The 27,479-nt window shown below is 46.5% G+C and overlaps 1 protein-coding gene across 1 annotated transcript in view; it reads left to right on the top strand.

The window, feature by feature from the left end:
• Nucleotides 1-27,479, top strand: part of LOC126195804 (cadherin-related tumor suppressor-like) — a 206,818-nt gene that overhangs the window by 66,581 nt on the left and 112,758 nt on the right. The window contains exons 3-4 of the mRNA XM_049934439.1: nucleotides 22,628-22,752; nucleotides 22,795-23,530. Of these exons, the coding sequence (XP_049790396.1) occupies nucleotides 22,628-22,752; nucleotides 22,795-23,530 (861 nt within the window). The remainder of the gene's footprint in view (nucleotides 1-22,627; nucleotides 22,753-22,794; nucleotides 23,531-27,479) is intronic.

Raw genomic sequence — 27,479 nt, 5'->3', positions numbered from 1 at the left:
TAGACGTGGCATTCCCTTGTGGTTTAGGAAATGGGTTCCATCGACAGGTGTAAGTTACCGATGTCGGAAGACATTCCGTCAGACATGCAGAGAAAGGCACCGTGCGTACCATTCGCAAACGCGGCCCGGACGTCGCAGCAGACGTGTTAAGCCGTCGGCGCACGGACCGTACACCCAAGCGTTGAGCGTTCCAATTTTCGGACGTTATAGCGTAAAACAGCACGTTGGTAAGTCTTTCCGAACACGCAGAGCAATATCTACCTTGTCACATATTCTGAACGTGTGGCTGAACGTTGACCAATGACATGTCAGAACGCCATCTATATCACGTGCACGCCAACTCCCTGCAGAATTGTGAGGCACCGTACGTATATATTCCGTTTGTGAGCACCAGAAAACTGGGGAACTCTCGAAAACCCTCCGTTAATTGTATGATTCGTTGTAATATAATTACAAGAAACGTCGTATTCGTGGTAAAAGAATTATTTTAGGAGTAACTTGCGTATTATTGATCTCATTTGAAATCAACAATATGTTAAGGACCCATTAAAACGCATTGTTCTTGGTACAATTTGTTATAATTAAATTTCAGTTAGTAATACAGCTACAGTTAAAGCTTTCAGGCCATGGTAAGAAGCTAGATATGCTCTCTCCCCATTTTTGGTTGCGGTAATGCAATGACTAGCCTCACAATTTATAGCGAAATTTTGAAGTATTTGTGTTTCGGATCCCACTACACCCAAAAAATTTTTCTTCTAACCTTCGGTTTTTTAATAGGGTCTAATACTTTCTTATTAGTCTAATATAAGTGTATACTATAATATTCGATTTTATGTAAATATAAGGGCGCTCTTTTTGAGGGGTGAGTTTCTTCGACTGGCTTAATCTAATTGCAGTAAGATATTTTGCCCTTTTTTCTTTTGAGTTTTGTAGCTCACCTGTGGAGATTCTGCTGCTGAGTAGGAACAGTGATCCAGTAAAAATGGCCGTAAGATTTTACTGGAAAGTGAGAATGGTGGAATAATTTTTACCTAATGTGGAGAACTATTGCAAATTTGTATCGCACTATTTGTAATGGAAGTTTTATAAGCCAATGTCGTTACTGACTGGGCAGGGTACTTTTCCTTTTTGCCTTATAATATTTTCACTGAGGTTACTGTTTTTATTTATGTATACCACAGACACAACAATCCGACTAGCATATGGACAAAGGAGAAAAACATGTTTTAGTAGAGATAATACGGGAATTTTACGCACGTCCGCCGGCCGCGGTGGTCTCGCGGTTCTAGGCGCTCAGTCCGGAACCGTGCGACTGCTACGGTCGCAGGTTCGAATCCTGCCTCGGGATTGGATGTGTGTGATGTCCTTAGGGTAGTTAGGTTTAAGTAGTTCTAAGTTCTAGGGGACTGATGACCACAGCAGTTGAGTCCCATAGTGCTCAGAGCCATTTGAACCATTTTTTTTTTTTCGCACGTCCATTTGTAAACGGTGTGATTTACGAGCCAGATACAGCCGACAACTGCCGCAGGAGCGCGTTGCGATCGCGTATACCACGTTGGGCGCCCACGTGCCGTGTGCACGAGTCGCATCGTCCCTGAGCGTCCAGCAGCACGTGGAAGTCGGCACGCTCAGCGTTGACGCTCGGCGGCACGGTCCGCGCCATGAACGAGGAGGACAGCGGACAGCGGACAGCGCGTTGCGACGAGCAGCAGGCGGCCCTCAAACAAGCGCTTTTGCAGCATCTGCGGCTACCGGAGGCTTGCAGCGCGTTCCTGCGTGGTCAGTCGTGCACGAGCAACTGCTTACATGCCACCGAGCCCGATCACAGCTGTGCCAGTGGATTCCGAGACGGGGCTCTGGACACCCGCATTTCATAGCCTGCGCATCACTCACGGATGAGTCAGGATTCACACAGTAGTCAGCGGGTGCTGTTTACCAGCAGGCTTGGTACGACTTTATCATCCGCGATGAGCGAGAACGTTTTCTTTGCGAAAGGGCAACATCTGTGATCTATGTTTCTACACCTGGGACGACAGTACCGAACAGATACGTTTAATAAACGATCGCTTCCTCGTTCATCTAATCTTAACTCTTCTGATTTCTGACTACGGGGACACTTGAAGACGCTTGTGTGTTGCGCAGACATGTCGCAGAAGCGAGTGTCGTGCGTGTCTCCAAATCAGGCGCGGTAATTTGTTTTCACGCTTACCAGCGTTTGTTTGACGAAGAGCGCTGAAGAGTATGTAAGAATAAGTACCTGCTGCAGTGTCGACAGATGGCAATCATAGAACAGAATGATCCACAATTCGACAAGTATTTCTTTGGCGACGTATGTTTATATGACTACTTTTTAGTTTTGACTATTATTATGTTTCCTGAAGGAATATGGGACAATTTACACGGTGATTTTAATCAAACTTTCGCTACTTGATAGAGCTTCCATGAAAAACGAGTGACTCTAAGACAATGAGACTTCCTGAAAAGTAAGAACATGCGGAAGAGGAAAAACCGAATAAACCACCGGAAAAAATTTTTAATTTCCACATGAGAGAGTTGACATGTTAACTGCTTACCGTATTTACGTTCCAGGTTACAAACGTTGCTTAGTGTGACGACAATTTACATTCACGACAGCGTGGAACCGCGCTAGAGATTGCTCTACTGCTGCCTCAAACATCTCAGGTGGAACGCTGGCCGCACCCGTCGCTACGCGCACCTTCAACCCCAACGTGTATTAGTGTCCTGTTGATAAACTCTGCCCTCTATGTAAACCCACTACCAGAAATCGCACGAGCTCAAATCTGGTGATCTTGGTGGCAACGCAGTTTGGGACGATCGGTCAGTAATTCGGTTTTCTCCAAATGTGTACGGAGTAACCAAATGACGTCACGAGCAATGCTCCATCGTACATCAAATTAGTTGAGTCCAAAGCACCTACTGCTGTTGATTTGATAAAACAGCTTCGTGAGCAAAGCCCTGCTCACCTCGTCCAGACCCATGTCGACTGTCTGCAACTCTAATGCACACTGACGGTAGTCCTTCGACACTTACTTCGCCGCACCAGTACCGACGCCTAATGGCAAGTCATGACATTGACACAGAAAGTCCTGCAGCGTGCAGTCGGAACATCATTGCTATGAGGTTGGGTGCCCATGCGGTAAACAGTGGCTCAAATAGCGAAATTTTAATTACAGCCATCCTGTATGTGCTTATGCAGGGTGATTCCATGATATTGCTACGAACTAAAAAAAATGGCTCTGAGCACTATGGGACTTGACATCTGCGGTCATCAATCCCCTAAAACGTAGAACTACTTAAACATAATTAACCTAAGGACATCACATACATCCATGCCCAATGCAGGATTCGAACCTGCGACCGTAGCAGTTGCGCGGTTCCGGACTGAAGCGCCTAGAACAGCTCGGCCACCGCTGTCGGCTATTGCTACGAACTTTCGGGGATGATGGAGAAGAGTATGTGAATCAATATCAGGTAACGGGCCCTGCTCCAGAAACGACGGACTCAAAAGCTATAGGCGAAAATAGTTCTTTTGCGTCTGACAATGGGCACCTTCAACTGCAAGCTCTTTGCTTTCCATATTTTGGAAAGAGGTAGTGTGGACCAAAACAGGCAAAAACGTGCAGTAAACAGGGGCCCTGAAGTGCATACCTGAAGAGCTACGGGTACTTGCCCATCTTTGGCACTGCGAAACGCATCTCTTGTACTGAACAAGTGGTCGTAGCTCATAACGTATGCATTTTAGATCGCATGTATACTAGACAATTCTTTTCTTGTTTTAGTACATACTACCTTCTCCCAAAATAGGGAAAGTAAAGAGCTTGTTGTAGAAGAGGCTCACTGTCATAGATATCACAGACCATATTTTCGCTTATGATGTTCAACTCGCTCGTTTCCGGACCACGCTGTCTTCGTTCAAACTGATACATTTACTCTTCTCCATTATCCATGAAAATCTGTAACAACAAGACGGATTCACCCAATATTACGACATGAATAGGCGCATGTAACCCGAATGTTACTAAAAGCCTTCGCATACGTTGGTTTAAAGATTTGTGCAATAAGCTATGAAGATAAAGACGAGCAGTTATTTTTAAGCAAAATGCTGGCTTCGTCCGGAAACTGCGAATATGCCCTAGTTACATTAGATGAGAAGCTGGCTATTAAAGCCTACTTTTCCCATTCATTAACATTTTAAGATAGCACAAGGGTCTTCTGTCAATGGTAAAGCCCATTTTTTTAGTAAGACACTGTCATTCTCTCCTATAAATATCATAGATAAAAATTTACTTTTTTTTATCTTGTTACATCTGTATAATGGCTCTGTAGCGTAGCGGGCTTTTATGCGGCATCACGGGCTGCAAACTTTGGGTAAGAAAAAAGCAAAAGAAACCGGACTAGTGTCACTGGAACTCGTAATCGAAGTGTATATGTACAGAATTAGTTAACCTAAAGGTTTTTATGAATGATTTTGCGAGTACCGAAATATGTGAAGTGGTCGTATCTCCTAATTGCATCGACTTAGAAGCTTAAAGGACCATAGATATTAGCATTTGACATTAATTTCAACTTGACATCTCTGCCCGTCCCTAAGAAAAAGGGGTCTTACCAGAAAATTGAGGATGTGTTAGCTGATAATAAGTTTGGCTTCAGGAAAAGTAAAGACATCCGAGGGGCAGTCTTGACGTTGCGGTTGCTAATGGAAGCAAGACTGAAGAAGAATGAAGATACTTTCAGAGGATTTGTTGGCCTGGAAAAAGGTCCAACAATGTAAAATGTATGAGGTTCGGAATTTTGAGAAAAATGGGGACATACCGTAGGGAAAGACGAGTAATATACACTCCTGGAAATGGAAAAAAGAACACATTGACACCGGTGTGTCAGACCCACCATATTTGCTCCGGACACTGCGAGAGGGCTGTACAAGCAATGATCACACGCACGGCACAGCGGACACACCAGGAACCGCGGTGTTGGCCGTCGAATGGCGCTAGCTGCGCAGCATTTGTGCACCGCCGCCGTCAGTGTCAGCCAGTTTGCCGTGGCATACGGAGCTCCATCGCAGTCTTTAACACTGGTAGCATGCCGCGACAGCGTGGACGTGAACCGTATGTGCAGTTGACGGACTTTGAGCGAGGGCGTATAGTGGGCATGCGGGAGGCCGGGTGGACGTACCGCCGAATTGCTCAACACGTGGGGCGTGAGGTCTCCACAGTACATCGATGTTGTCGCCAGTGGTCGGCGGAAGGTGCACGTGCCCGTCGACCTGGGACCGGACCGCAGCGACGCACGGATGCACGCCAAGACCGTAGGATCCTACGCAGTGCCGTAGGGGACCACACCGCCACTTCCCAGCAAATTAGGGACACTGTTGCTCCTGGGGTATCGGCGAGGACCATTCGCAACCGTCTCCATGAAGCTGGGCTACGGTCCCGCACACCGTTAGGCCGTCTTCCGTTCACGCCCCAACATCGTGCAGCCCGCCTCCAGTGGTGTCGCGACAGGCGTGGATGGAGGGACGAATGGAGACGTGTCGTCTTCAGCGATGAGAGTCGCTTCTGCCTTGGTGCCAATGATGGTCGTATGCGTGTTTGGCGCCGTGCAGGTGAGCGCCACAATCAGGACTGCATACGACCGAGGCACACAGGGCCAACACCCGGCATCATGGTGTGGGGAGCGATCTCCTACACTGGCCGTACACCACTGGTGATCGTCGAGGGGACACTGAATAGTGCACGGTACATCCAAACCGTCATCGAACCCATCGTTCTACCATTCCTAGACCGGCAAGGGAACTTGCTGTTCCAACAGGACAATGCACGTCCGCATGTATCCCGTGCCACCCAACGTGCTCTAGAAGGTGTAAGTCAACTACCCTGGCCAGCAAGATCTCCAGATCTGTCCCCCATTGAGCATGTTTGGGACTGGATGAAGCGTCGTCTCACGCGGTCTGCACGTCCAGCACGAACGCTGGTCCAACTGAGGCGCCAGGTGGAAATGGCATGGCAAGCCGTTCCACAGGACTACGTCCAGCATCTCTACGATCGTCTCCATGGGAGAATAGCAGCCTGCATTGCTGCGAAAGGTGGATATACACTGTACCAGTGCCGACATTGTGCATGCTCTGTTGCCTGTGTCTATGTGCCTGTGGTTCTGTCAGTGTGATCATGTGATGTATCTGACCCCAGGAATGTCTCAATAAAGTTTCCCCTTCCTGGGACAATGAATTCACGGTGTTCTTATTTCAATTTCCAGGAGTGTACAATATATATAAGAACCACAGGGGAACAATAAGACTGGAAGATGAAAAACGAAGATCTCGGGTTAAAAACGGTATAAGACAGGGGTGTAGTTCAATCTATACATCGAAGAAGCAATGACGGAAATAAAAGAAAGTCTCAAGAGTGGGATTTAAATTAAAAATAAAGATGATAAGATTAGCTGATGTAATTGCAATCCTCAGTGGAAGTAAAGAAGAATTATGGGGTGTGCCTAATGGAATGAACAGTCTAACGAGTGCAGACTATGGATCGAGAGAAAACCGGAAAAAGGCAAAAGTAATGAGAAGTAGTAGAAATGAGAGCAGTGACATATTTAGTATGAGAATTGGAGATCATCATGTTGAGTTAAGGAATTAAGATACGTTGGGAGCAAAACAAAACTGGATCGGGCAGTCACTTTTTTTTCTTTTTTTAAAAGTCTTTATTCAAAATACAATCATCATACAACGTAACCCACTACCTAAACTAATTAGTGGGTCTTAGATTTCTACATTTACAACTGCAGGTAGATATGGCTAATGCAATGGACAAGGTTAATGTTAGTGCTACTAATATACTGTACAAGTTGGCATGTGTGCCAGCAGACCTATAAACCAACAGTGTGCGCCTGCCCACGGGGCGCGCCCCAGGCACTGGCCTACCCCCAATACTTCACATCGCTGCAGTCCCAAACAAGCTCAAGTTTGCTAGTTGATATCTAAGTTCTACTCTAAATCTATTAGAACCTAAGACACTTCTGTTGTCAATCCGGGCTTATGACACACTACCCCCCTCACCCAGAGGGCCGCGGATCTCGACCGTAACGGCGATCGACCATTCCGCGCCTGGCGTCAGTCTTTAGTCGTTCTTATTCATTTACATATCATTGTTTCCAGAATGAGATTTTCACTCTGCAGCTGAGTGTGCGCTGATATGAAAATTCCTGGCAGATTAAAACTGTGTGCCGGACCGAGACTCGAACTCGGGACCTTTGCCTTTCGCGGGCAAGTGCTCTACCATCTGAGCTACCCGACCACGACTCATGCCCCGTCCCCACAACTTTACTTCTGCCAATACCTTCCAAAGACTTGCCCGCGGAAGGCAAAGGTCCCGAGTTCGAGTCTCGGTCCGGCACACAGTTTTAATCTGCGAGGAAGTTCCATATCATTGTCGTCTGTTATTAAGTACCTCAGAATCTTTAGTGATACCTCGTTTGCCAGTGTGTTGACTATCTGGAAAGTATCGCAATGTCGCAGTAGGGAAAAGGTTTCATTATTAGGTAGTTGCCGTCTTAGTTCAGTTGCCATATCACTATATATTGGGCATCTAATGCCTTATAATGCGCCACAGTGACATGCGGTTGTCGCCCGCTTCCCAAATCGACATAGATCTGTGGGATACGGCCATGCCCTGTAAGGAAGTGCAGCAGACCACCTCTACTTGGCTCGAAATACCCCATCTGTAGTCTCTCTCTAACATCAGGCAGCAATTGGAAAACCCTTGGCTCTGTTTCCTCGTTTTCCCACGACTCCTGCCACAACTCTTCCCCTCATCTTCTAATTGCAAACTTGTCTACCACCTGAACCCCCATAATTTCCAAAGTCTTTTCTATTTTTCCCTTTGTTATCCAGCACCACGCTGCCTAGGGATCACAGACCCGTCAGCACCGGCAGAGCCCCTCCGCAGGAGTTGTCTGTACAGCCCGGTAGAGCGTGACGCCACACTGCGCTGCGCCCTCCCACCCTCCTCACAGCCGTGGCGGGCATCAGCCTCGTGAGCCTATGCGCCGACTCTCCCGCCCCCTATCCTGCTACCGAAGTCAATATAGAGCTGTGATACAGTTTGATTAAGTGCGAGGCTTCAGTCTCAGTAAGGGGGCACTGGCCTCGCATTCACCGGCCACGAGTCGCAGCTTCTCCAACTTGTTTCCGAGGCCGGCCCTGCACGCCGCTACAGCCGACAGCCCACCTACTGGAGTCCGAAGTGACGGCCGGAGCTCTCCCCACGCAACACCGGCCTGCCGAGTTAGACTTACAGCTCCGGAGACTAACTCTACAGGTGGAGGCAGCTCGGAGGCAGCGCTCTGCTGCGTTCGTTCTAGTCGGGCAGTAGTGTCGTAGTCACAAGCTGGAACACGCTCCGTGGCGCTCCAGGCGGGCGACTTTGCGCGGCGTTCACGTATTGGCAGCTCGTCCTCGGCGGTAACACACAGGGAGGCACACGCGGTCAGCTCGGCGCCTCGCCACTCACTGCCTTAGCAGGAACTAGTAGCTCGTCGTCACATAGCCTGCAATCCTCTGAAAAATGAAACAAGTTACGACGTCGGTAATGGGGACAACAATAGGAAATCAATGCCCTAGAAGAGACTCTCAGAACTGAAGTTTTGTCCAGATTTCTTTCCAATACGTTTCAGCGTTTCGACGGAATCTTCAAACTTTCATCCTGGTGCTGATGGCTTCGACAAATTAGAAAAAGAGGAATGTCATACCTGACGACTGAGCTCCTTGCAGCGTAGCAAGACAAATTACGGCACTGTAAGTACAGTTCTAAAACATGTCTTTTAAATGCAGGAACTTTTCCAACTCTTTAAAAGCAATTTGCGCACGTGTCGATCGGTAGTGCATACCTTTTTCCTAAGTTATTACGCATCTGAAGCTAGGTCTACGTTGTCACAAACACGCTGTACATCGCAGAGACGTTTGCAGCATTATCTGCGTATGAGTTTCTGGCCCTGCCTGCCGTACTGTCAAATTCTGGACGCAGAAGTAGCTGTCATCAACAGTTGCCCCACTGCTTCGCCGCACAGTCTCCCACCGCACGGTACAATGCGGAGTTTTCAGTCGTGATTAGTAATTTTTTTTTACGTCCCAGAGTTTTTTAGAGGAAATAATACGAGTAGGTGGTGTTTTAGACTTTCCAGGTGTAATACCTGCCAGAGTGTTTCTCGGGTGTTGTATCGGATAGGCGTACATTCGTGGGAACGGCGCCATATCTGAACGAGGCAGCGGCTCGTCGGCTTGTGGTGCGGCTTTCTGTATGTGTGTGTGTGTGTGTGTGTGTGTGAGTGACCTCCCCTCTGGCGCCAGCGCTCTTGTAGCGAGCCGCGCCGCAGCCGCACCTGTCTCCTTGCGTTTTTACGACAGCTTCTCAACCAACGCCGAGAACCATTCAAACACAATGCAAATTAAATATAACCAGAACCGATACTTCAGTTCTCGTGAGTTGGTTGTCCGATATGAATTACGGAATTTTAAGCGTTACCAAGCCGTGTTTAAGGTTCCGTCCCTCAGTTGGTAAAACCGGAACCCTTACAGCAGGACTGTACAGCCTTGCTAGAACCGCGGGCCGCAAACCCCTTATTGTGACAGCGTGAGGGGGCGCAGGTTAAAAAATATCGTGCCGTGAGACGAGTTATTGCTCGGAACTGAGATGCCCCTCCACAAATGGCAACTGCACTGGGCTCGAAACAAGTAAGTTCCACAAACCCCTGCTCTCTCTGTTTCGAGATTCAATGAAATAAGAGTAAAAAAAAGAGAGAAAAGGTTACAGGAAAGACCGGTGAGGAGCGGGAGGTGGGTGTGCGCGTCAACACCTTGTAGCATCACTTCCTTGTCCGTCTGTCAAGACCCTTTTCTTTCTCAGGACTGACCTGAAATTTATGTCAAATAGTGACGGCTAAAAATTTACGCTTCTACACTGAAGAGCCAAAGAAACTGGTACGCCTGCCTAATATCGTGTAGGGTCCCCGCGAGCACGCAGAAGTACCGCAACACGACATGCCATGGACTCGACTAATGTCTGAAGTAGTGCTGGAGGGAACTGACACCATGAGTCCTGCCGGGCTGTCCGTAAATCCGTGAGAGGACGAGGGGTGGAGGTCTCTTCTGACCAGCACGTTGCAAAGGGATCTCAGACATGATCAATAATGTTCATGTATTGGGCGTTTGGTGGTCAGCGGAAGACTTCAAACTCAGAAGAGTGTTCCTGGAGGCACTCTGTAGCAATTCTGGGCGTGAGGAGTGTCACATTGTCCAGCTGGAATTGCCCAATTATGTCGGAATGCACAATGGAAATGAATGGATGCAGATGATTAGACAAAATGCTTACGTACGCGTCACCTATCAGAGTTGTATCTAGACGTATCAGGGGCCCAACATCACTCCAACTGGACTCGCCCCACACCATTACAGAGCCTCCACCACCTTGAATAATCCCCTGCTGACATTCGAGGCCCACGGATTCGTGAGGTTGTATCCATACCCGTACACGTCCAACCGCTCCATAAAATTTTAAACGAGACTCGTCCGTCCAGGCAACTTGTTACCAGTCATCAACAGTCCAGTGTCGGTATTGATGGGCCCAGGTGAGGCGTAAAGCTTTGTGTTACGCAGTCATCGAGGTACACCAGTGAGCCTTCGCCTCTGAAAGTCCGTATCGATGATGTTTCGTTGAGTGGTTCGCACGCTGACACTTGTTAAAGATCCAGCATTGAAACGTGCAGCACAAGGGTTGTACTTGTGTCACACTGAACGATTCTATTCAGTCGTCGTCGGTCCCGTTCTTGCAGGATCTTTTTCGGGCAGCAGCGATGTCGAAGATATGATGTTTTACTGGTTACACTCGCGAAATGATCGTACGGGAAAATCCCCTTCATCGCTATCTCGGAGACGCTGTGTCCCATCGCTCTTGCGCCGACTATAACACCATGTTCAAACTCACTTAAATCTTGATAACCTGCCATAGTAGCAGCAGTAACCGATCATACAACTGCACCAGACATTTGTTGTCTTATATAGACGTAGCGCCGTAGCGCCGTATTCTGCCTGTGTACATTGTATTTGAATACTCGTGCCTATACCACTTTCTTGGCGCTTCAGTGTATGTCAATGCTGTCAAAAGATATGGCCATTTGTATGACGTATCTTAACACTCGTAAACTCACTCATCAGAACCTATAGATGGTGTACTTATGTAGGTAATTAAGCTTGTTCGGAACCGGCAGGTCTCTTGTCTGGGTGACATTTAAGTTTACCTCAGTAACAAGTGGCGAAATAAGGGGAGATGTAAGCAGAGCCATCTTTAAGTTCTAAATGGATCAAATGGCTCTGAGCACTATGAGACTTAACATCTTAGGTCATCAGTCCCCTAGAACTTAGAACTACTTAAACCTAACTAACCTAAAGACATCACACACATCCATGCCCGAGGCAGGATTCGAACCTGCGACCGTAGCAGTCCCGCGGTTCTGGACTGCAGCACCTACAACCGCACGGCCACCGCGGCCGGCATCTTTAAGTAAAGATGAAGCACCCACAGAGTGCGTTTATTTGTTAGACACGATGCATTCGGCTTAGCGGGTAAAGGAGTGCAGTGCGCAACATGCAGTCACAAAACTGAGTCATTGGGGAGGCGTGTCGCTACGTGACGCGGCTTCCCCCCCTGCTGCGGCCCCAAGGCTCAGCGCGCGCTGCGTGTCGCCCACCAAAGGCAGTGGGTGGGGGTGAGGCGCCTCCAGGCTGTTAGTAAGCCCTTGCGTGCCTTGGTGCGCTTAGTTCTTCTCCGCTTCGTGGACTGAGCTCCACAGTCGTCTGCAGTGTGTTCTGGGTCGTCCTCCATCTCGTCTTCTCCTCGGGCTGTAAGCTAACGCTGTCGTGACAAGTCTCGTATTTTTTTTTTATTTTTTTATTTTTTTTTAATTTTTTGCAAGTGATCGATCCAGTTCCGTCTGTAGTTTAATATCTTGCTATTATAGATAACATTCCATCAGAATTTCTAAAATCATTGGGGGAAGTGGCAGCAAAACGACTATTCACGTTGGTGTGTAGAATTTACGAGTCTGGCGACATACCATCTGACTTTCGGAAAAGCATCATCCACACAATTCCGAAGACGGCAAGAGCTGACAAGTGCGAGAATTATCGCACAATCAGCTTAACAGCTCATGCATCGAAGCTGCTTACAAGAATAATATACAGAAGAATGGAAAAAAAATTGAGAATGCGCTAGGTGACGATCAGTTTGGCTTTAGGAAAAGTAAAGGGACGAGCGAGGCAATTCTGACGTTACGGCTAATAATGGAAGCAAGGCTAAAGAAAAATCAAGACACTTTCATAGGATTTGTCGACCTGGAAAAAGCGTTCGACAATATAAAATGGTGCAAGCTGTTCGAGATTCTGAAAAAAGTAGGGGTAAGCTATAGGGAGAGACGAGTCATATACAATATGTACAACAACCAACAGGGAATAATAAGAGTGTACGATCAAGAACGAAGTGCTCGTATTAAGAAGGGTGTAAGACAAGGCTGTAGCCTTTCGCCCCTACTCTTCCATCTGTACATCGAGGAAGCGATGATGGAAATCAAAGAAAGGTTCAGGAGTGGAATTAAAATACAAGGTGAAAGGATATCAATGGTACGATTCGCTGAGGCATTGCTATCCTGAGTGAAAGTGAAGAAGAATTAAATGATATGCTGAACGGAATGAACAGTCTAATGAGTACACAGTATGGTTTGAGAGTAAATCGGAGAAAGATGAAGGTAATGAGAAGTAGTAGAAATGAGAACAGCGAGAAACTTAACATCAGGATTGATGGTCACGAAGTCAATGAAGTTAAGTAATTCTGCTACCTAGGCAGTAAAATAACCAATGACGGACGGAGCAAGGAGGACATCAAAAGCAGACTCGCTATGGCAAAAAAGGCATTTCTGGCCAAGAGAAGTCTACTAATATCAAATACCGGCCTTAATTTGAGGAAGAAATTTCTGAGGATGTACGTCTGGAGTACAGCATCGTATGTTAGTGAAACATGGACTGTGGGAAAACCGGAACAGAAGAGAATCGAAGCATTTGAGATATGGTGCTATAGACGAATGTTAAAAATTAGGTGGACTGATAAGGTAAGGAATGAGGAGGTTCTACGCAGAATCGGAGAGTAAAGGAATATGTGAAAACACTGATAAGGAGATGGGACAGGATGATAGGACATCTGCTAAGACATGAGGGAATGACTTCCATGGTAGTAGAGGGAGCTGTAGAGGGCAAAAACTGTAGAGGAAGACAGAGATTGGAATACGTCAAGCAAATAATTGAGGACGTAGGTTGCAAGTGCTACTCTGAGATGAACAGGTTAGCACAGGAAAGGAATTCGTGGCGGGCCGTATCAAACCAGTCAGTAGACTGATGAAAAAAAAAAGTACTAATTCTATATAATACCTCTATTCCGTAACGACATTCGTTGCCATTAAGCGATATGCGTAAAGTCATCATTTAATAAAATTTCATTTCTGGTTTTTTTCCTAATTTTATTTTTAAAACTTCTTTGAATTATTCCACACACAAATTCAATTTTAGAACTTTTTCCACAACGTTATCGTTATTATAAACACGTCACAGACAATATATTTAAGATTCCATGTCGTTGTTGTTGTGGTCTTCAGTCCAGAGACTGGTTTGATGCAGCTCTCCATGCCATTGCAAGCCGCTACATCTCCGAATAACTACTGCAACGTACATCCTTCATAATCTGCATGGTGTATTCAATCATTTGGTCTCTCTCTGCGATTTTTACCCTCCACGCATTCCTCCAATACTAAATTAGCGATCCCTTGATGCCGCAGACATGGTCCTACCAACCGAACCCTTCTTCAAGTTGTGCCATAAATTCCTCTTCTCCCCGATTCCTCCTCATTAGTTACATGATCTACCCATCAAATCTTCAACAGTCTTCTGTAGCACCTCATTTCGAAAGCTTCTATTCTCTTCTTGTCTAAACTCGTTATCGTCCGTGTTTCACTTCCATACGTGGCTACACTCCACACAAATACTTTCAGAAAGGACTTCCTGACACTTAATCCTATATTTGATGTTAACAAATTGCTCTTCTTCAGAAACGCTTTCCTTGCCATCGCCAGTCTACATTTTATATCCTCCCTACTTCGACAGTCATCAGTTTTTTGATTCCCAAATAGCAAAACTCATTTATTAAACTGTCTCATTTCCTAAACTAATTCCCTCAGCATCGCCTGATTTAATTCGACTGCATTCCATTATCCTCGTTTTGCTTTTGCTGATGTTCATCTTATGTCCTCCTTTCAAGACATTGCCCATTCCGTTCAGCTGCTCTTCCAGGTAATTTGCTGTCTCTCGCAGAATTACAATGTCGTCGGCAAACGTCAAAGTTTTTATTTCTTCTCTATGGATTTTAATTCATACTCCAAAATTTTCTATTGTTTCCTTTGCTGCTTGCTCAATATACAGATTGAATAACATTGGGGATACGCTAGAATCCAGTCTCGCTCCCTTCCCAACCACTGCTTCCGTTTCATGCCCCTCGACTCTTATAACTGTCATCTGGTTTCTGTACAAATTATTCATAGTCTTTCCCTACCTGCATTCTACCCCTGCCACCTTCAGAATTTTAAATTGAGTGCTTGTTCTAAAATGTTTTCTAGCACATTTTTTGATCTGACCGTATTATTTCCTCTTTAAACAGTAATTTTTGTTTCATTAACTTATATTTGAAAGTTATAAGGTTTACATACTACATTATTTAAAAGATACATGGATTTTTGCAATTGCTTCTCATGTACGTCAATCATTATTTGATCCTTTAATCCCTGCATCAACTAACAACTTCCATTTCCTTAAAATGATGTCTTCACATAAAGGGTGTTAAATAAAAACTTTTCCTCTTTTAGAGAGGTGCTCTGTCTTTCAGCTCTATCAATATGGGAAACAGCCTGAGATTGTCCTACGAAAGGCACCTAGCTTACACCGAGATTTTGACTAAAATCGCCCGTCCGGATATGAAGATCCTTATGGTGTTGCATTTACAAAATGTAAACCTGACGTTTGAATAAATTTTACCTAAAAGTTCTGAATTTTAACATAATATTTATTTTATTTTTTTATTTTTTATTTTTGCTAGTCTCTACTTACAACGAAACTGCAGTTCTTCTCAGGTTTATGGTAATATTGAATTTTAAACGTAATTCGATTTTGATCGTCGTTTACAAAAGTCTTTTTTTTTCATTACCAACACATGGAAATTTCAATTCATAATGGGTGGCTGGTTGAATGGGGAAGGTGACCAAACAACGAAGTCATCGGTCGCATCGGATTAGGGAAGGATGGGGAAGGAAGTCGGTCGTGCCCTTTCAAAGGAACCATCTCGGCATTTGCCAGAAGCGCTTTAGGGAAATCGCGGAAAACGTAAATCAGGATGGCCGGCGGCGAATTAACAATGATTTTAGCGAAATAGCCTATTAAGCCAGTGACACAACAGACCGAAAAGAAAAACTTCGCCCGGGACGCAATCGCTGCAGATCACATGGCTCTAATACACACATCAAAAACGTTTTGCATGACTTCGGTTCCGAGAGTTCCGGAAACAGTGCAGAAAATTGGAATAGAGATCAAGATAAACATGATTTCCGCCCTTTTTATTGCTCATGAGAACCACACATTGCAAGTTGTACCACAATACAGTGAAACCTTCAGAGGTGTTGGTCCAGACTGATGTACACAACACCGGTACCTCTAATACCCAGTGGCACGTCCTCTTGCATTGATGCATGCCTGTATTCGTCGTGGCATACTATCCACATGTCCATCAAGGCACTGTTGGTTCAGATTGTCCCACTCCTCAATGCGATTCGGTGCACATCGCTCAGCGTGACTGGAGGGTCACGTCGTCCATAAACAGCCCTTTTCAATCCATCCCAGGCATGTTCGATAGGGTTCATATTTGGAGAACATGCTGACCACTCTAGTCGAGCGAAGTCGTAATCCTCAAGGAAGTCATTCACAAGACGTGCACGATGGGGGCGCAAATTGTCGTCCTTGAAGACGAATGCCTCGCCAGTATGCTGCCGATACGGTTGCACTATGGAATTCACGTATCGTACAGCCGTTACGGGGCCTTCCATGACCACCAGCGGCGTACGTCAGCCACGCATAATGACACTCCAAAACATCAGGGAACCTCCAGCTTGCTGAACTCGCTGGACAGCGTGTCTAAGGCGTTCAGCCTGACCGGGTTGCCTCCAAACACGTCTACGACTATTGCATATGCGACGCTCATCGGTGAAGAGAACGTGATGCCAATCGTGAGCGGTCCATTCGGCATGTTGTTGCGCCTATCTGTACCGCGCTGCATGGTGTCGTGGTTGCAAAGATGGACCCCGCCATGGATGTCGGAAGTTAAGTTGCGTATCATGCCGCCTATTGCGCACAGTTTGAGTCATAACGCGACGTCCTGTCGCTGCACGAAAAGCATTACTCAACATGGTGGCGTTGCTGCCAGGGTTTCTCCGAGCCATAATCCGTAGGTAGCGGTCATCCACTGCAGTAGTAGCCCTTGGCCGGCCTGGGCGAGGCATGTCATCGACAGCTCCTGTCTCTCTATATCTCCTCCATGTCCGAACAACGTCGCTTTGGTTCACTCCGAGACGCCTGGTTACTTCCCCTGTTGAGAGCCCTTCCTGGCACAAAGTAACAATGCGAACGCGATCGAACCGCGGTTTGACCGTCTAGGCACGGTTGAACTACAGACAACACGAGCCGTGTACCTCCGTCCTGATGGAATGACTGGAACTGATCGGCTGTCGGACCCCCTCCGTCTAATACTGTGAAACGACTGAGTGAGATTTGTTTTAGGTTGGAGAGACACCAGCACTCCGAACAAACACTTCGTGTTGCGAATTGTTCGTTCGACGTCGGTTTTTTTTTTTATGCGTTGACTTAATATTTTCTTGACTGAGAAATGCACGTACTTTATACGATGATGCCAGCCAGCTAATGTAGGTTCTTATAGATTTCAGTATTTTATAAGGCAATTGTTTAAAATGGATTTTGATGACGTCGCCTGCGAAGTCATGGGCTGCAGTCTGTATAAACATAGACAGATATACTTACCCCTAGCTATGGTTTCATATTTTTGTGTGGGACGTAATTTTTTCAAAGATAATTCCGCACTGGCTGTATGAATGATTTTTATTAAAACTGCGACCGGTTTCGCACCACTTATCCGTGCATCCTCAGACAATATACGCTATTTATAACATAGTAACGCGGAACATTGCCCTGTAGGCACTCCCCACCATACCGTCGTCTGGTGAAGGCGGCGTCCGCAGCCGCGCGCCTCCTCTCAACTTGCACGGTCATTGTCGCTCCCATCATTTAAAAAAATTTTTTAAAAAAGATTTTAAAATTTTAACTACGGCTTTCAACAGATGACGGTATATTGGACGTGAATGGTGGGGTAGTGGCTACAGGGCAATGTTCAGCGTTACTATGTTATAAGTAGCGTATATTGTCTGAGGATGCACGGATAAGTGGTGCGAAACCGGTCGCAGATTTAATAAAAATCACTCATACAGCCAGTGCGGAATTTTCTTTGGAAAAAATGTCGAAGTTTGACTGTGGTTGACCGCCGTACAAAACAACATGGGACGTGATTTTAAGCGCCAGAATTACATTACAAATAGATGACAACCACGCGGTTCTGACCACGATTTCCAGCAGGAGTTTTCCCTTGGTTGTAAGGCAAATGCTGGAACTAGAAGTTAGATCTCAGACGTTCGGGATTGGAATCCATTCTGTCCCACTAAGAGGGAGGCTGCTGTTTAAGTGAAGGAAGACTCGGTGATTAAGTGTCCTGCTACCGAGCGAAAGGTGTCGGGCTCGATCCCCAGTCAGCGGTAAGATTTTTATCTGCCACTTATCACTTCACTCGTTTGTCCGTAGTTCGGAGAAGACGTCGAAGCTGAGTCCCCCCTGTAACTGAGTGTGTGGGTGAGCTCAAAGGCCGGAGTGAGGCGGCGCTGTCGGCGCGCTGGCGTGGCTGGCGGGCACTCCACCAGGAGGAGCTGCGGCTGCGGCCGGCCACACACAGGCCGCTTTTCGCACAGGCTTGTGGGCCGGCCCTTACACAGCGCGTCCTTTAAATCAGTACCAACGCAGTGCGCAGACACGCTTCGCGAATGTTTATTTTCCACAAACTACTTAAACACAATATGGACCAAAAAAGTTAGTAACTCGTGTAAGTATCGCAAGGAGCACTCGTGAGTACAACTACGCTGCACTCATTCAACGTATGGTAGGTTTGCGTTATTCCAGGGAAACCAGTTCCCTCACTAGAAACGCTGCTCGCTCTCCGTTTCACAGACGGACGACAGGTGTTTCTGTGGTCCTTCATAAAGCTCTGTGCTATTAAACGCCAATCAGGGATGATTACAGCTTCACCTCTTCAAAAGCGAGCCAGCCGATGGGTGTTAGGTTCCATTAGCGTAACTGGAACGTCGTCACCTATGCAAACTGCGCAATTCCGAAACAATAAAGATCAGTATGCAATATGAAGGTTGCCAGGGAATTTATAAAAAAATCTAACATAAAAATCTAACGCCATGAATAGTAATTTTTGTTCTAGTACGCGTAGAAAATACTAAATGATACAACTGTGACACTCCTTTATCTCGACTCTCAAGCATAAAGTACTTTTTTCTGCGGCAGGCTGAAGATATTGTTTTCTCGGCATTAATTCTCTCCCAATAAATTTGGTCTGAATTAGTTTCACTTCGAGCGCTATCCACTCGGATCCAAAGAAGCAGCATTCAAAAGGCGTGGAAAAGTGTACGAGCTCCACAAAGACTGCTGGACAGTCCGCAGCTCGTGGTCGTGCGGTAGCGTTCTCGCTTCCCACGCTCGGGTTCCCGGGTTCGATTCCCGGCGGGGTCAGGGATTTTCTCTGCCTCGTGATGACTGGGTGTTGTGTCCTGTCCTTAGGTTAGTTAGATTTAAGTAGTTCTAAGTTCTAGGGGGCTGATGACCATAGATGTTAAGTCCCATAGTGCTCAGCGCCATTTTGACTGCTGGACACACACAAATAATTCACTCGTTTCGCCGCAACCGCTAAAAATAATCAACATTATCACTTGTAGTCTGACAACTCAACTTTGTAGCCACAATACTTTGCCAGAATCTGGAGACAACTCTCTTAGCCACGTGTTTTCTTCAGTGTGCCTAAAACTCGCATCCAACAGTTCAAAATTCAATCTACTTTACGAATCAGCAACTCAACTGACATGTCTAATGTAACAATGAAAAACAAACATCTTAAATAGACTGATGACCTTAGATTAAATTCAGAACGAATCTAGTCGGTGTGCAGTTCGCAATTCTGGCATACATGATAGCAGTACTACTTGAACTCAAAACAAAAAAGAAAACATAAAGCACGGTAAACAACATATATCTTTCAGTTCACTATTGCATAGCTGAGCTTCTATCTTTACATTAATAACACTTAAGCATCAAGTTATGAATCAGTTCGCATTAATCTTGTAACACATAATTAGAGTAATTAATTATACAGAATCTATCATCCGAATTATCGTTTCAGTTAATGTAATAATTAAATTATGAGAGAAGCAGCGATGAAAGTTACCTCTAAGGGCAATAACAAGAGACAGAGCTGACGACGCTGTTTTTTATCTTGCTTATATCTGCTTTTTGGTAGATAAAATTATTCAGCATGAAAATTTCGATACATCTCTGATTTGAGCACGAAATTTGTTCACCCTGCATGCTCAGTTACAGACGCAAGATTTCTCCGTTTTACCACATCACCGCTGATTTTGTCCGCGGTGTAGAGGTATCGTGGGTGCTGACTCTCGCCTGTTCATGAAATGCAAAAACACCCTCATTTAATTAAAAATAAAATTATATAATTTGTAACCTGCGTTAATACCGTTCTTTTGTGCTGAAAACATATGCATGAAAGACTAAAACGCGTAAAAACGACAGAAAAATATTTTGAAATGCAGTTTCCAGACGGGGCCGTATTTGGGACCTAGGCTGAATGTGCGGGCTCTTAACCAAATCATACAAATAGCGGTTTAGAGCAGTTTTCTAATCAGAAGTCTATAATGCAACGCTTAGGAATTATTATTTAGTTGCGCAAACTTTTACTATACAATGTATGACGTAGTTGATACGTTTAACAAAGAGAAAAGAATTCAAATTGGTAAAGTATTCTGCACGATTTATTACGATCGCCATGAACAGTTACACTTTTTTTTTTAAAAAAAAGAGAAGAACTTTAGAAAATAAGTTGACACTTACGTACTTGCTAGAATCAGTACTTCAGAGAACAACACGCTATAAGCAAGTACACTGGTCGCCCCGAGATGCTCAACGACCTCCAGGGGCCGACGTTGCGTGCGTGCGGTGCAGTACTGGAATCTCGAGAGAGCAATTTCCACGAAGAGTCGGACAGCACATTTTTTTCTCCCAAGAACATCTCGAGAAATGACCACGGCTAGAAATTCGAGAAATTGGAGCTAATAGAGAGACTTCCGACAACCATTCTTCTCAGCCGCCATTGGCGAAGTGAACGAGGAAGGGGGGATCAATTAGTTACATCAGACTTGGCCTTAGCCACACGCCATTAGGTGGGTTACGGAGTACTATGTAGATGTAAATGCAAATAATCTCACTAGCAAATCATTTCGTGTCCACACTTCATAGAAGTGCTGGTACTTGTAACATCTTCGTAACTTAGCTGTATAAAAAAATCACTTTCGGTACTGGGCTAAGACAAATGTGGAGCCTATAATCAGACGTGGAGGTTGGAAGCGCATTTTTGATCAATTGTTATTCTAAAACTCTTTTTGCAGTGCTCTTCGTGTTCATAAGTGACACATAAATTCTTAGAGCAACTTAGATATTTGAAAAACAATTCAGCTTTCCAAGAAATCGAACTCGTTTTAAAGTGCGATAATTCCGTTAACCTTTGTTAGCCACGTGCCACTGCGAATTATACGCGGAGGAATGCGGGGTTTGAGACGTGACTTTGAACTTAATTCAAAATAAGTTCGTATAAAATAATTAGACGTACGTCTTTTACTGTTATCAGCCATACCACAGCATTAAAATAAAGACTTTGTTTATATTTGTGTGTTGTGGACCACTTGCTCTGTAGCCTGCACATAAACACAACCCTGTTTCCAAATACGTCCCGCTAAGGAAAGAAAAAATAAATCCTGCTACGGGTCGAATCTGTGACAGCCCACTGTTCCCTTTGCGGTGGAGTGGGTAGTGTGTGTGTGTGTGTGTGTGTGTGTTTGTGTGTGTGTGTCTGTGTGGCGGACAAACAAGACATCAAATGAGAAAAACACAGGGGTGTCAAAATAAGACTAGCGCGAAAATTATTTCGTGCACCCTTAAGATAAACAACCTTACGTTATCTGCACCTGAGGCGAAAATTTGGGCTGCCTATTTTAACGCGCACGACATATTTTCCAGGCCCGTCTTATTTTGCCCACCCGAATCACACGATGTAAGTTAAAGGGTATACGTAAATGTTGTGTTTAGGAGTCCTGCATACTCGGTTCGCTAGACAAACAATCAAACAAATCGTATTAATGAGGTTTATTACAAGACAAGTACAAATATTTAACTCTGATCTGAGAATTCTTGTAGTTCGATACACACGATCATCCACAACTACAGAGATAATCGGTCAGGTTAGCCGAGGGCACTAACGCGCTGCTTCCCGGAGTCGGGTAGGTGCGCCGACCCCAGATCGAATCCGCCGACGAGGGCCGGTGTGCTGATCAGCCCGGATGCGGCTTTTAGCCGGTTTTCCACATTCCACTACGTGAATACCAGCCTGGTCCCCACGTTCCGCCTCAGTTAGACGCTCCGCAGACATTTGAAAACGTTCGCACTATGTCACGGTTTACACTAGACGCAGACAGCCGGGGTACACTAGTTCCGTCCGGGGGCAAACGGGGTGGCGACACGAAGAGCGTCTGCCCAGCTTCAGTCGGTAACACCGCCAAGTAAGTTGTAACGAGGCCGACCCTGCATTGAAGTGGTGCAAAGGCCTTAGCAAATGATGACGATCCGCAGTTACACAAATGTGTCGTAAGCGAAGGGGGACGTACAAAATAACTAGTCTTTCTTCAGAAATGACAACACAAGTAACACTTCTGGACCTAGCGAACACTACTAACGAAAATCTGTCAACTGAACTGCAGTGACTGTTGACCTCTAACTGTGCAACGTCAGAATTGCTAACGACAGAGGCTGCAATGTGTAAGGTAATGAAGTGCCAAACGTCGAAGATGCTATCGCAGTCGGCTGGCAGCAGGCGGCGACGGCGCTCGTGCGGCCTTCCGCTACGGGCCGCTGCCGTCGCGTTGTCCTCCCGGAGAGAAAACACTCAGCTGCCGTCGGTCGGTCTCTTCCTCAGCCCTCTCTTCTCTGTCGTCCCCGACTGGCGTGCCGGCGCCGACTTTACGGCGTAACCAGTGGAGGTGGTCAGCTCGTGTGTCGGTCTGTTCGCAGGAGGCGCACGCTGGGAGGGCGGCAGATGGGGGCGGTCGGCGGCGGCGGCGGCGGCTGACACGGAGTGAGGCGGCGGCCGCTGGGGCAGCCATGCCGACGCCGGCGCCGCCGCTGCCGCTGCTGCTGCTGCCGCTGCTGCTGCTGCTGGCGCCGGCGTCGGCGGGGGCGGCGGCGCCGGTGGCGGGCGACGCGATGCAGTCGCGCGCCGTGGACACGCGCGTCACGCTGCAGGTGGCGGAGGGCGTGCCCGTGGGCACGCTGGTGGGCGCCATCCCCACGCAGCCGGGCTTCACCTACCGCTTCAACGAGGCTCCGCGCGAGTTCTCGCTGGACGCGCGCTCCGGTGCCATCCGCACTGCCGCCGAGCTGGACCGCGAGGCGCTCCGCTCCGACCGCTACGACCTGGTCGTGCTCTCCAGCCAGCCCACCTACCCGATCGAGGTGCGCATCGGCGTGCTGGACGTGAACGACAACGCGCCCGCCTTCCCCGAGCCCAGCATCGCCGTGTCGTTCAGCGAGAGCGCGGCGCCGGGCACGCGCCTGCTGCTGGACGCCGCTTCGGACGCGGACGCGGGCGCCAACGGCGTCTCCGACGACTACCGCATCGTGGCCGGCAACCGCGACGACAAGTTCCGGCTGGTGGTGACCGAGAGCCCGGCGGCCGCCGGCGAGCTCCCCTACACCTACCTGCACCTGGAGACGACTGCGCGCCTCGACCGCGAGCAGGTCGCCTGCTACCAGCTGAACGTGTCGGCGCGCGACGGCGGGGAGCCGCCGCGCTTCGGCTTCCTGCTCGTCAACGTCACCGTGCTCGACGTCAACGACAACCCGCCCATCTTCGACCACAGCGACTACACCGTCTCGCTCAACGAGAGCGCGCCGCCCGGCACGCACGTCCTGCAGGTAGCCAGCCGGGGTGGCAGTGGAACGCAGAGAAGCGACTTACCTCACTGCCGTCGTTGTGCCCCTCAGTCTCATTTCGTACAGCTCTCCCTGCTACTCTGTCCTCATATACATCTACGTCGATACTCCGCAAATCACATTCGAGTGCCTGGCAGAGGGTTCGTCGAACCACCTTCACAATTATATATTATTCCAATCCCGCACAGCGCGTGGAAAGAACGAGCACCTATATACCATTCCGTACGAGCTCTGAGTTCCCTTATTTTATAGTGGTCATCATTTCTCCCTATGTAGGTCTCATTCGGAAGAGAAAGTTGGTGATTGGTGATTCGTGGAAAGATTCCTCACCAAATCCTGCATCATTTCTGTGACACCCTCTCTCCTATTTCGCGGTAACACAGAACGTGCTCCCCTTCTTTGAACATTTTCGATGTACTCCGTCAGTCCTACCTGGTAAGGCTCCCACACCGCGCAGCAGTATTCTAAAAGAATTCGGACAAGCGTAGTGTAGGCAGTGTCCTTAGTAGATCTCTTGTTACATTTCCTAAGGGTCCTGCCAATAAAACGCACTCTTTGTTAGCCTTCCCCACAACATTTCCCAAGTCTTCCATACACTTTAAGTTGTTCGTAGCTGTAATTCCCACTATTTAGTTGAATTTACGGCCTCTACATTTGACTGATTTATCGTGTTACACAAGTTTAACGGATTCCTTTCAGCACTCTTGTGGATGACCTCACACTTTTCATTATTTAGGGTCAATTGTCAATTTTCGCACCATACATACATCTTTTCTAAATCGTTTTGCAATTTCGTTTCCTCTTCTCATGATCTCACTAGTCGATAAACGACAGCGTCATCTGCAAACAGCATAAGACGGCTGCTCAGATTATCTCCCCAATCGTTTATATCGAGAAGCAACAGTAAAGGGCCTATAACATTACCTTGGAGAAAGCCAGAAATCACTTCTGTTTTACCCGATGACTTTCTGTCAATTACTACGAACTGTGACCTCTAGCCGGCCTCGGTGGCCGAGCGGTTCTAGGCGCTTCAGTCGGGAACCACGCGGCTGCTACGGTCGCAGGTTCGACTCCTGCATCGGACACGGATGTGTGTGATGTCCTTACGTTAGTTAGGTTTACGTAGCTCTAAGTCTGCGGGACTGGTGACCTCAGATGTTAAGTCCCATAGTACTCAGAGCCATTTGAACCATTTGTACTCCGGCCTCTCTGGCAGGAAATCACGAATCCAGTCACATGACTCAGACCATAAGTACTCAATTTCACTACAAGCCGCTTGTGTGGTACAGTGTCAAAAGCCTTCTGGAAATCCAGAAATACAGAATCAATTTGAAATCCCTTGTCAATAGTACTCAACACTTCGTGCGAGTAAAGAGCTAGTTGTGTTTCATAGGAACGATATTTTCTAAATCCGTGTTGACTGTGTGGTCAATACACAGATTTCTTCGAGCCTCTGCTAGCCTCTTCATCTCCGAGTAACTACTGCAACCTACACCCTTCTGAATCTGCCTGCTGTATTCTTCCCTCGGTCTCCCTCTACGGTTTTTCCCCGCCACGCTTCCCTCACGCTACCTCACTGAAACTTCTTTATTTCTCAATGTAGTCTCCCTCTAGACCGATGCAACCTTGTTACACCGCCTCGATCCGGCTCTCATTTCTTCGTTTCGACAGATTCTCCGTCCACAGAGGAAAATTTTGAGCTAGGGGAAGATGTGCCAGTCTCGTGGAGCTCCTATCTTAGTTCTTGTATTTTTGTGAAGGCAACGACACCTGTGTGTGGACGCGCATTGTCTCCTTGCCAGACTCGGCCTTTTTATCGCTTATTTGTTGCAGTTGTTGAGCCGAGAGGTTAGTGTAGTATTGTCCCGTAACTGTTTGACTAGTGGCAAGATAATCTATGGGCGAAATCCGTTTCACATCCCAGAAAAGAGACACCACGGTCCCGAATCGACGTGTTTTCACTGTTCTGGATGTTATTTTGTGTCAGGGTATAGTAGTGTGCTCAACTTCTATATCTGCATCCATACTCAACAAGTCACCTGTCGTTGTGTACCTTGAGTACCTCCATCGGTTCTCCCTTCTATTCCACTCTCGTATTGTTCGTGGAAAGAAGGATTGTCGGTATACCTCTGTGTGGGCTCTAATCTCTCTGATTTTATCCTCATGGTCTCTTTGCGAGTTATACGTAAGAGGGAGCAATATACTGCTTGACTCCTCAGTAAAGGTATGTTCTCGAAACATCAACAATAGCCCGTACCGATCTACTGCAGAGTCTTCCACTTCAATTTATCAATTATATCCGTAACGCTTTCGCGATTACTAAATGATCCTGTAACGAAGCGCGCTGCTCTCCGTTGGATCTTCTCTATCTCTTCTATCAACCCTATCTGGTACGGATCCCACACTGTTGAGCAGTTTCAAGCAGTGGGCGAACAAGTGTACTGTAACCTACTTCCTTTGTTTTCGGACTACATTTCCTTAGGATTCTTCCAATGAATCGCCGTCTGGCATCTGCTTTACCGACGATTAATTTTATGTGGTCATTCCATTTTAAATCACTGGTAATGCCTACTCCCAGATAATTTGTGGAATTAACTGCTTCCAGTTGCTGACGTGCTATATTGTAGCTAAATGATAAAGGATCTTTCTTTCTATGTATTCGCAGCACATTATACTAGTCTACATTCAGATTCAATTGCCATTCCCTGCACCATGCGTCAACTTCCATCTGTGGTCAGAAATCTTGTCGGTTACTCTGAAAACGGGCCAAATATTGTTCGTACACTTTCATTCTATTGCGTTTCTGATCCTTTGTTAAGAGTCGCAACACCATATCTAAAGGATAATTTTCTCATGTCCAGTTCCATTGTTAAAATGCGGTACGCTCGTTCGTATTATTTCCTTGCAGGATCAACAGTTTCTCGTAATTTCAGTCGACGATTGTCAGTGACCATTTTATGCACTTTGCATATGATTTCTGGGGTAGTGGCATATCTTGGCTGTACACTACGCAGATCGTCATACAAACTGTCCCGGCCAAACTGAAACTCTTTTGTCCACTTGGAAATAATTGAATATCAGTCTTGCACTGTGTTTTGGAAATGGACTGAATTTGCTTCGCTTTCATACTGTCTTTACGAAGTATATAACCACTGCTCGGATCTCGGTTTTTTCCACCTTCACAGGTAACTGCACGATAACAACAGATCTCTACGCAGAGCACCAGCGCGTTTCGTGTGTTTACAAACAAAGGACGGCACATTATTATTATGCGGGAACCTCGTTGCCCTAGCGCCGTCATCTAGTGATGATTATGCGAACTTTCCGAACTACGCTCGTTATATAGAATTTACATAATTTTAAAAACTGTCTATTATCACTGTTTCCCTACTCTAATAAGTACATTGTATAACGAATTAGTCACCTCAGGAGACACAGATGCGTATTAGGAGAATTAGAACGCGTAACGAATTTACTAGACTGCCTGCAATACGCTCTCTGTCCTCTTCTGGAGTATTTGCTGTGCGGCATAGAATTATTACCTGATAGGATTCATGACAAACATTGAAAAAGTCCGCACAAGTGCAGCTCGTTTTGTGTTATTAAGAAATGGGGAAAGGAGTGCCGCTGATAAGCAAATAATGGTGTCTATCATTAAAACGAAGGTGTTGTCCGTTGCAACGAGATTTTTTCACTAAATTACAATAACCTTTTTTGGCCAATGAATATCTAAACAGTTTCTTGACGCCCCTGTGTTTGGAATAGGGGATGGGGTGTCACTGATGTGATAAGCTAATAAGGGTGGTAATCAGTAAAACAAAGCTGTTGCCCGCTGCAGAATAAGAGAAATAAGAGCTCGCGTAAAAAGTCGGGCAACTTCATTCGTGACGTTTTCGTTGTCACATCCAGACACTGTGGCTCACTCGTGACA

Source organism: Schistocerca nitens, chromosome 7, assembly GCF_023898315.1.
Source record: "Schistocerca nitens isolate TAMUIC-IGC-003100 chromosome 7, iqSchNite1.1, whole genome shotgun sequence".
NCBI lineage: Eukaryota > Metazoa > Arthropoda > Insecta > Orthoptera > Acrididae > Schistocerca > Schistocerca nitens.
This window is presented reverse-complemented; position numbering and strand designations above follow the sequence as displayed.